The sequence below is a fragment of the Diadema antillarum genome, unplaced genomic scaffold (assembly GCF_040938485.1).
Source record: "Diadema antillarum isolate AM-2024a unplaced genomic scaffold, OU_Dant_1.0 seq00000491_RagTag, whole genome shotgun sequence".
NCBI classification, from domain to species: Eukaryota; Metazoa; Echinodermata; class Echinoidea; order Diadematoida; family Diadematidae; genus Diadema; species Diadema antillarum.
Genome location: NW_027271452.1, coordinates 9,439 through 20,000, shown reverse-complemented (window position 1 = coordinate 20,000; position 10,562 = coordinate 9,439). Strand labels below are relative to the sequence as shown.

The following is a 10,562-nucleotide window of genomic DNA, read 5'->3' as shown; positions in this document are numbered from 1 at the left end:
CCACTGTGGTAGCCATACTACAGATGTGTATAATAGTATTTTATTATGATGATACTGATTTTTATTCTGTCATCTGTGATGTGACTATGTGAAGCCAAGTATGATTAGTATATGTCTTAAATATAAGTTTATGTCTCACAAACAATAATATTAAATGGGTTAGTCAAATACCGGTTTGTGCTTGGCTAGACACAGTCACGTGATGGAGGTACATTCGTTATGTTTGCCCATGGGCGAACATTCTTGTAATGTTCTCCCATGGGAAAACATTTTCACGTAACAAATGACAGAAGGCCTAGGACTGCACGCGCACAGTGAATTTGGCTCTGCAATACGCGAACGAGCGATAGAGTGTGTTCTGCTGGTGGTTGACGTTGACGTATTTGACGTATTTGACTAACCCATGTAATATAACAGATGATGACTTTTGTTGTCGGGAACATGTACCAAACGTTCCACCCTCAGGGTTTGAAATGCTATTGAGGAAGGCTATAAGTCCCTCGACTTCGTCTCGGGACTTATAACCTCCCTCAATAGCATTTCAAACCCTTCAGGTGGAACATTCAGTATGTTCTCTCCCCCGCCAAGTCATCATCTATATAATGTCATCTAGATGGAGTGCTCAGTTTGAAAGCTTATTTATCTTGCATTCATTATGTTCTGCCATTGCTTACATTTCAAAATGGAAAACTATTTTGCATGTGCAGTATTAATCTCTATGTACACATGCAAAAAGTGGAATGAAATACAATGTACGAATTTCATAGTCTGTATTCATTTTCTTTCCCAGAATGAGAAGTATGCTTCCAGGTCTGTATATGGTTAAAGTAATAAGCTGTGCAATGAATCACATTTTAACCTATAGGTGTCACTTACAATACATGTGTTCATGACATGACAGTGACCTCCACACGCGTAAATTGGTACAGAAAATGCTGCTCCTGTCCATAAAAATGTGCATTTTGATTGGGCTAACCATATTTGACCGCGGCCACAAAATTTTTGCATGCTAGGATGTGGAATGCTCCACAGGTTTTCTTGATAGGAAGGCGACACTGTACAAATTTGAAGGACTGCTCCATTCCCTTCAAGACATGTGTATAATGTGCTTTTGATGATGATGATGATCTACAGCATTTGTATAGCGCCATATATCTGTTGTAGAAACATTCAAAGGCGCACTCTCCTGCAAGAGAGTTAGCAATTGAATGCCTGGTGAAAAATGTGAGCCTTGAGTAAGGCCTTGAAGTGATCTGCCTTGCAGAAACAACTTCCCACAGTAAACTGATCCTTTGTGAATAATGATGTCTGTAGAACAATCAGCAGATAAACGAGAGATGGAAATGACAAGTTAGGTGATACTAAAGTGAAGTCACAGAAAGACTCCACAACCTGAAAGCAAGTGAAAGAATTCACTTAATTGGAATTTACGGAGTAGAGTCAGTGGCTTGTACCTTTATTGTCCTTCTCCCCATAATGACTACAAATAGATGTATGAATGAATAAATAAATATATGAATACATAAATATACCTTTAGGAATGATCTTTTATGGCTTGTCTTTGGTTTGTTCATAAAGTATGCTGTACACTGTATAAACAGTGGTGGAATGTTACTGGTATTCATGAGGTAGTCACATTCAGCACTGATATGCAAGAAAGATTAGAGTTATTGTGGCACAAAGATATTTCTGTGTATGTAATGTGCAAGCAGTGTGATTTTTTTTAGAGCATTTGTGACCCTGCATCACAAAACCAACAAAAAGTCGCCAGACATGGATTTTTAGTTCAGGGCAGATTCTGAAAGAGCAGAATCTAAGCTTTAAAATGATGTATAACTCAATTCAAATGGACTTCCCTAACCTATATAAATAATGGACAGAAAGCACACACTCTGGAAAAGTGTGAACTGAGAATAGAGGCTCTGAAGTACAGGGTCTATTCAAGCACTTAATCTTTACCAAGCCGTGCTAGCTGTGTGATGAGAGGGACAAAACACAGGATGTAAACAACTGGAGCAAATACAATGAAGGGATTGTCAGATTAAACTGAAATTAAGCATGCTCTATCAACACATTCTGTCCTTGATTAATGCCAACTTTCAAAGCAGTAGCATTATCTTTTCAAAAGTTATTAGACTTGAAAGTGATGAGTATGCAAAGGATTTCAAGAGATGAAAGGGGGCCTCTAAGACATGGCTAATCATTCTACTCTCCCCCCCCCCCCCCCAAAAAAAAAGGGTTATAGAAAAACTGCTCAAAACACACTTTCCCATTCATGTTATGATCCCAAACTTAAGAATAATGTAGAAGGATAGCTCTTTCAGAAAATATGAAAAACTCCAGATTGACTTGGTTGACCCATTTCACCTCTTTTGAGTCCTCATGTAAAATCAAGGGGTGCGACTTTTTGTTCGTTTTGTGATGCAAGGTCACATTTATGAAGAATTCATGTTTTTGAAGTACTTGCAGCTGTACCTCCTGAATCCCCATGTGTAGTACCATTTAGTAATGGTTTCAAAAGCAAATTGCAGCAACTTATCATCCATCTTATTTTAACAAGGAGATATAAGGCGATCTTACCTTTACACAGTGAATGTATGCCACACATTTCACATTCTAATTAGAGCACTGCTTAGCAATGAAACTTTGTTATCCTAGTAAGGCCATACACTGTATATGTTTTCATACGTACTGCATTAATGCAATATTGTACTAAGATGACATGAAATTAAAATAATTGTTGGAAACCTCAAAAAAATTCTATACAGAGCAGCTCACTTTTGTTTTTGCTACTGTTGACAATATTCCATCTCTGTGCTGTGTGATTTGCTTTTTGACAATGGTTTATTAGAATGGCACAGTTTTCACTAATTTACCTGTATGGAACAGCCGAGGTTTGATGAAATGACAATCGCGATACACACACACACCCAAGGCAAGTTTTTTTTTTTTTTTTTTTTAATTGTGCACTCACTCACAGGCAACACTCCCAAACTGATACCGTAAAGGTGGACATTTTTGCGCCAATAATTTTGTTATTTGCGTTTGGCCGGGTGAAATGAATTTTGCGGATGGTCACCATGATTGAGTGTGCACGCACTTTAAACAGCTCACTGCTGCAGAGGCAGTGTAGGGCTTTAGCAGCACACACTGTGGTAAAGAGTAACTGGTCCACAAATCACCACATCATATGAAAGCAAAATAACAACTACGTGAGTTGACACGTGTGATCCATTTCCACAGGAAGTTAAGTTTATACACTTCAATTTGTTGAATTTACAACCACGCTGAATCCTCTCGGATGACAACTGGAAATAGCGAATACGATAACAAATACTTTCAGTACGGATGACTTCTTGGGACTTTTGCTTTAATCGACACGATCACAACTGCCACCCCTCTTCCTAGACACATTTCAGGTGCCCAAACACGAATGTGAGTACATATATGAAAATACAAATACAATTGTACTCAGCGAAACAAGAACATCTTCTACCATGCAAAAACAGAAAAAGAAAAGCTTTATTGAATGAATTTCTCTGATCACATGATCATTTGAGGTTTGAGAGATGTGCACTCTTTTTTCCAGGCCTGTACTGAAAGAGTTTTGCTCAGGTTCATTGCTGTCCATTCAAAAAGTCCCTCATTTTCTTGAAGAGCACTATAACTATACTCTTTAGGCGTTTTCACATCAGCCCGATGTTTCGAAATAGCGCGCTATTTTCTGACTTGGGAAGTTAAAAAATATCTCGAGCTTGGATTTTTTTCGGGCTGATGTGAAAACGCCTATTGTGACTTTTATCACCTTTTCACATGCTCTTCAATTTTGAAAAATCATGGTCATTGCACACACATTGATATTTGTTTTGACTAATAGTTGAATTGGAAGAAAGATAGCTCAAGGTTAGCTTCCATTAAAGAATGTTTTGGTGCACTCTTTCTGCTGCTGATTCAATACAGATATTTTGTGGGTCAGAAAAAGGAAAAAAAAAAACAGTATAGAGAGATACAGTTGTCAAGTAACTACCTTTCTATTGCCTGAAAGCCGTGTTACAAATCCTTCTATGTAACATTTCTCAACCAATTCCTGAAATATGCCATCAGAGTATCTAGTTTGGTATCCACTGGCATACAGTCTGAAACCAGCTTAACAACGAGAGTCCATGCTTTGACGACTGATTAGAGACCAATTTTGGTTGCAAAAACACTTTCCATATGCTGCCATGAAAAACCTTGATCTGACCTGATAAAAAAGAAAATAGCTTCAACAAGCCAACACTGGCCATGTTCGGCAAGACGGCTGAGACCATCAAATCCTCTCTGCAACATCTTATGAGGCACATATGCTCACTATCGTCAATGATTAGCATCATATGGCATCTCAAGGGTGCTTGGGGCTGTCCACATGGTTCCACAGATCATCCCTTGCCAGTGCTGGAGGGTTCCTTGCAACTGCTATCGGACCAACTGTGACCGGGCAGCCTCCCTACGTCGACCCGCTCGGATGTCGCACGTTCAGCTCCGTTCGGGCGATCTGGAACTGTCGATCGGCCACGTACGCAAAGGAGATCATCTGGAAGATCGCCATGGTGATGAACTGGCCCTTGAAGTACCGCATCTTTCTTGTCCAGAAGTCCATCACTGTCTGGAATGAGGTGTTCTTCGTCAGCTGCGGGATCTCCATTGTCTTGGCCCGCATAGCCAGGGAGGCATTCAGTGGGGCAGCCATAAGGAAGGGATATACTGCTCCTAGTGCATACAAAGTGAAACGAGAAATCATGAATTAACAAATCAGACGTCACATAAAGTAGTTTGATCCAAACTTGAAGTTCTGCGATCTTTGATGTTTCACAGGAAACTGTCATGACTGTATCTAAATTTCAATCATAAAGTGATCAAGCCTGCTGTTTCTTCATATGTCAAATATGACTGAATTTCACAAAGCACTTGCTGAATAAATATTTAAAGAAATTGTCACGTGTCCAGAATACTTGTCTTAACCTGCATCAGTTGACCTCAATTTTATAAAACTCACATATAATTATAAAGTTTCAAACAATCAGACATGAACACTTCAAATTACGGTACACTAGTTACCCTCAAGATGCTCTGAAATCCAGCAGTAAGTTAAATGATAACAAATGGACAAACAGCCAGGAAACACTCAAACAACCCTTATGCATCCAGGCAGCATACCTGGTAAAATTGATGAAAGAAGTAAGTGAGGCACTGGGGAGCCTTGAAAGCATTCCAATATCTCTTCTAAAGGCTCCTCCTTTTCTGTCAAAGATAATGAGGTCCTCTGTAACTATCCGCAACATTCTCCTGAGCAGCATTGGTGGTACAGCATTTAAAAGCTTTGAAAAAGATGAGCCACTACAAACAGCTATCAGTGCAGCTTTCATACGGTCATCGCAGTTGTGAAGGGAATGAACTCTTTCATGATCAGCATATCAATATGCTATAAACATTGTTGTTTAGAACTGAGTGGCTGATAGCAATGCAGGAGTTAACACTAGCCTACCGATAGTGAGTCCCATGAGGCCGGCCCGTAGGGAAGCACACAGGGGGCAGTTGATGTCCCCCAGCAGGATGGGCGTGGTGATGAAGGTGGGGTACATGAGGGTCACCGTGATGCCAGGGATGGCCGCCATGGGCAGACTGGACAGGACCAGTCCGTGCCTGACCATCAGCATCCGGCGGAAGAAAGAGTTCGAGACCAACCCCACCAGGCCTGAGTTGAATGCCACAATGATGTTTCCAGTCTTAAATGGCCAGCTGAAATAACAAAATGAATATTCAAACATATCAATCGTTGGCTGGCGACTACAAAACACTGTACGAAATATCTACACCAATATCATGGCCTTTGCAGACCTCCCAACCTTTATGACTGAAAAAAAGGGATGATTTGGCTCAAAAGTAGAAAAGAAAGAGCAGATCCCATAGGAGTGCATTGTAAAATCATCAATAAAAATAGGAAACTCCTACTGAAGCAAGACCTGGCAATGGTCAAAATTCAGATTCTTTCCTAAGTTGAGAATAGTTGGGAGGTCTGCCTTTGCTTCTGAACAGACCAAACATCTATATTTGCTATATTAGTCTCCCGTGTTAAATACTGAAAAACTTATTAATTCTCCTCGGCTATACAGAGTCAATTAATGACTTTCAACAATCACAAGCTCAGCAAAAATCTCATTAACCCATCTTTAACTCTCTATATGAGAACCATTTTGCAGTGTGAAGCTCTTTGTCAACATCTGCAACACTTGCCATAAATAGTTATAACATCACATATACAATCCCTTTGCTTGTTTGATTTGCTTCTCCTGTATTGGGATGATGTCTTTAGAAAAGAACCCACAAAATTACTTGAGCAGTCAGGCTTTGGACTTACGCTTTCTGCGGTTCAAGAGCTTGAATTGCTCTTCCCTTTTCCATCAGGGCACTATCCTTGTCCACCATAAGAACTTCTTTGAAAGATGACTTGGCCATGGCTGAAATCTAAAAAGAATAGAGAAAGAAAATAATCAAACAATCAATCAATCAATCAATCAATAAAAAAACCCCCACCAAACAAACAACAACAACAACAAAAACCACCACCACCACCACCACCAACAACAATCTCAATTACTGAAGAAGAAGAAGAAGAAGAAGAAGAAGAAGAAGAACAAGAACAAGAAGAAGAAGAAGAAGAAGAACAACAACAACAATCTCAATTACCACGTACTGAAGATGTCATCTCATGAGAAAGCTCCAGCACTAGCTTTCTTGTACCAATAGAGCTACTGTGTATGATGAGGGAAATGTTCCTGACCAGTGAAAGCAGGACTTGGTTCCCCTGATCCACAAGTCTGGTTCCAAGTTTGATCCTTCCAACTGTAGGCCTATCTCCCTCATATGCATCTGTTGCCAGGAGACAGAGCATATTGTGCAATGCCACATCTCTAAATGCCTTGCCTCAAACAACAGCCTCATGGGCGCTAAGCATGGGGTTTATACTTCTCACACAATGCACCTTCTACCTGAAAAATAAATCAAAACAGAAACTGGTCGGCATCTCCTTTTCTCCAATCATCACACCTGCCATGTACATCTATAGGCAAACAACCATGTTCTCAAGCACAGCAACCAGAAAGCTAAGCTACCATTGATCCATTCAAGATGTCATTCTCTCCATAAACTGTCAGGATCTGGCTTGGATGACCAGCCAGCTAGAAACCAGACATCAATTGTTGTGCCTTTAGTACTGTACAAAGCTAACATCAGACTCAAGAGTCGGATGTTCTAAGCCAGACCTACACAAACAAATCCGTCTTTTCAGAGGATTTTATATCAACATTTTTTTTTTTTTACTTTGACGGTTCTCCGCAAAGTCAGACGTAGTCTCCGCAGAACATATCCCCAAAAAGAAATATGATACAGACTGATCTTTCTGTCTACATTAACCCCAGGGCACTCCACTGCCTACACTGTGGGAGCCCGAACGTGAAGCATTCGGGCTGATTGCAGTAAGGTCTACCGTACATTAGACTGCAACTGCCACAGCAGCAGTCGTCTCCAGTCTAAGCACCTCTTATGGAGTCTTTTGGAGTGTATGATCTACCAAGTACCCTTCCCTAGAAGTTTCAGGATGCTGCCTTACAGCACCAGCACCAAGGTTTGACCTCCCATGCCAAGGTTCGACCGTGAGCAAAAGCATATCCAGGTTTCTATGTAATAATATACCGGTACATCTTTACATGTAGCAGGCGGTCAAATTTTGGACAGTGTTGCGGTCGAATCATGGGTGGATTGCGTTACTTGTAACGTTAGACACGCAGGAAAATCTGTCTGTCTGGAGGAGTTTTTTTAATCATTTTTTTTTTTCTTTTATGGCTCTCCTCCATATAAGGAGATTTCATGAAGCCAGGTTTAGTCTCCGTGGAACATATCCCCAATGTCAATGACGACAAGGATAGACCGACCGAGTAATACCTATCGGTCATTTCTTTCATCAACTGCGTCCTGCGAACTGGCTTTTTAAAAGCACCTTATCAAATTAATTTTTTTTTTTTCAAAATCTCAAGGTTGAGAGTTCTCCTCTATTACCATGCATGTAATGACATACATGGCCAAGGAACGCCCGGCCCGGGCCGGGGTTAGCCATTGATATTGGCCAGCATCGCATGAGCATGCATGCATGGCCATGACGCATGCATGCATGGGTCATAATATGGGTAGGCGCCTGATAAGCAAGTAACACAGATTCTAATACGTGGGACTGTAAACACACTCCCCACGGCTGCGTTGCTTTGTGATTCATTTGGCCCACAATTACGACATAATTTTCAAATTAAAATTTGAAAATTTAAGCTTCGAAAAAACCTCAATGTAACGAAAGGATACACATATCATACCTATTCTTGTCACAGTCGTATATTTTGAGATGTGTAGCACTTCGCACGGAAGTAGCAGGTCACTCATCACGTGACTAACCGTTACAAGGTCGCCATATTGTTACTGTCGGGCGATCCCCCGCAAGTCCAGTGCACAGGAACAAGTGAATAATCGATTTTGTGTGGGATTAAGGTCATCTTCTACTCACTTTGCCACCTCTCAGACAATATCCTAGTGCCCTTTACGGATATCTTGAGGGCCTTTGATTTTGGATACTTCTCATTGGGATAATAGAGGAGAGTAACACCCTTCGCAGGAGCTGGAAAGGTTTGCGAACTTTGCAGGAACCACTAGAGGAATTGTCCCCGGTGCTCCCGGCAGGAAATATCCGCAGAGCTCCGTTGAAACACTGGGACTACTAGTATTGAGTGGGCTGATTCGCCAGTGTGCGCGGTGTCGAGTATTTACAGTACAGTAGACACCCTGTAGAAAACACGTAGTCGTCCGTCATCGTAGCTCCAGCTCCAACCAAAATTTGAACGGAACCCTGGATATATAGTTGGATTCATACTCACATTCTCTGTGTTCTCGGCCAATTGTGGATTTTCCTGTGATTATGCCAGTTCGAAAACAAGGTTTGTTTGATGCGAATGCAGAACAGAAGTTGATTAATGTGCTTGTTGCGTACCAATGTGTACAATAGTAGACGCCAAAGTATTAAATTCATTATTGTCATGTCAATTGTCATTGATTTTGTTGTTTATGTCAAGCTTTCAAAATTACTCAGTTTTTTATTTCGTGATTGTTTGATATGCTGAGGCCATATGAGGAGGACTTCTTTATTTATACTAGATCTAGTCTAAATACCCTGACCTTTTGGTAATTTTGATAAGCGAGAACAGCAGTAACTTATTCCAATTATGAAGTCTCTCATTAATATTATTATTGTCTCTATCATCACAAGATTTTTCTTGGAGGTCAATGTCATGTCATTATTATTATTATTGTTATTATTATTATTATTATTACAATCATCATCATCATCATTAGTGATCTGATAGTTGTAATAGTTATACTGCCACAACTACTTTTACTAAAACTACAGTATTTTATATGCACCATCAAGTAGTAAAATTTTTTAGATTAAAGTGCAAAAAAGACAAACATTTTCATTTTTTTTCCTCACAGTTTTAATTGTAAGCTGTATATCCATTGGCATTGATGGAGTGAAAGATGGGACTGGATGACATCACTGGTATTTTTTATTGTGCCTTGCAACAAAAACAACATTCAAACAGGGAAAACAGAAAAAAACAGATTTATGGTGAAATATAGCATCACTGTTACTTTGTGTGTGTGTGTGTGTGTGTGTGTGTGTGTGTAGCTTCCTAACAAAATTAACAATACTCAAACAGGAAAAAAAAAACAGCCTCGGGATAAAACAGACTTGCAATATGTATATGGTGGATGCAGTCATACCTGTCCTCAGTGTAAATCTTGATATTTTATATTGTATTTACATAGTTGGATGTAAGTTTTGTGTTGGATGAAAAAAAAAAATGTTGTGTGTGTGTGACTCAATTTCTGCTCAGAAGCAATGAAACATTTAACTGAAACTTTGTGATTGGATAAATAAGAAGTGGTATGTATCCACTTCAGTGTAGAGATGAACTTCCATTGTAAAACTGGACTGGAGTCATTAACCCTCTGATTGATGTGTGCTGTAGGTACCAAGATGAACATAATTTGCAGTTCTAGTATATTTTACTATTCATTTTATCATTATGAATATGTAACTACTTGGATTTCCATACATTATTTTCTCCCTTATAAAATCTAGAAAAGCTTGTGGATTTCAAATAATTCTGTCCAAGTTACACTGTCTAAAGTCACCCAAGGTACCGCGAGAAAGCTCCTGGTGAACAGCAAATGTATTCGAACTGCAGTTTTAGAAATTTGTATGGAGAATATTAAAGAAAAAAGCTTATAGCTGCATTGTTATATCATAAATTATTGTCCAGAAAAGTAAAAACCAACATCATTTCCATCCCAGTCTTTGCAAGCTCTTCAAAAGATTGTAGTTACCGTAATTGAAGATTTGCAATGAGATCTGTGTGCTGCATTTTAGCATTGTAACAGTAAGTTGTGATCAGCTCTGAAGAAGTAAAAATTTGTGAAAG

General features: G+C 39.6%; 1 protein-coding gene across 1 annotated transcript; it reads right to left on the bottom strand.

The window, feature by feature from the left end:
- Positions 1-4,486: 4,486 nt before the first annotated feature.
- On the bottom strand, positions 4,487-6,501 carry LOC139733785 (transmembrane protein 126A-like). The gene is made up of 3 exons (XM_071644590.1): positions 6,398-6,501; positions 5,525-5,778; positions 4,487-4,749 (listed from the first exon to the last, which is right to left on the bottom strand). Exons 1-3 carry the CDS (start codon positions 6,493-6,495, stop codon positions 4,487-4,489), a joined length of 615 nt encoding a protein of 204 aa, XP_071500691.1. The 5' UTR covers positions 6,496-6,501.
- Positions 6,502-10,562: the final 4,061 nt, after the last annotated feature.

Bases quoted from the DNA above. Each gene is read 5' to 3' on its own strand.
- LOC139733785 (XM_071644590.1), bottom strand. From the start codon at position 6,495: ATGGCCAAGTCATCTTTCAAAGAAGTTCTTATGGTGGACAAGGATAGT. The intron at 5,779-6,397 runs GTAAGTCCAAAG...TTGTTATTTCAG, and splicing joins GCTCTTGAACCGCAGAAAGC to CTGGCCATTTAAGACTGGAA. The intron at 4,750-5,524 runs GTAGGCTAGTGT...TGTATGCACTAG, and splicing joins CCTCATGGGACTCACTATCG to GAGCAGTATATCCCTTCCTT.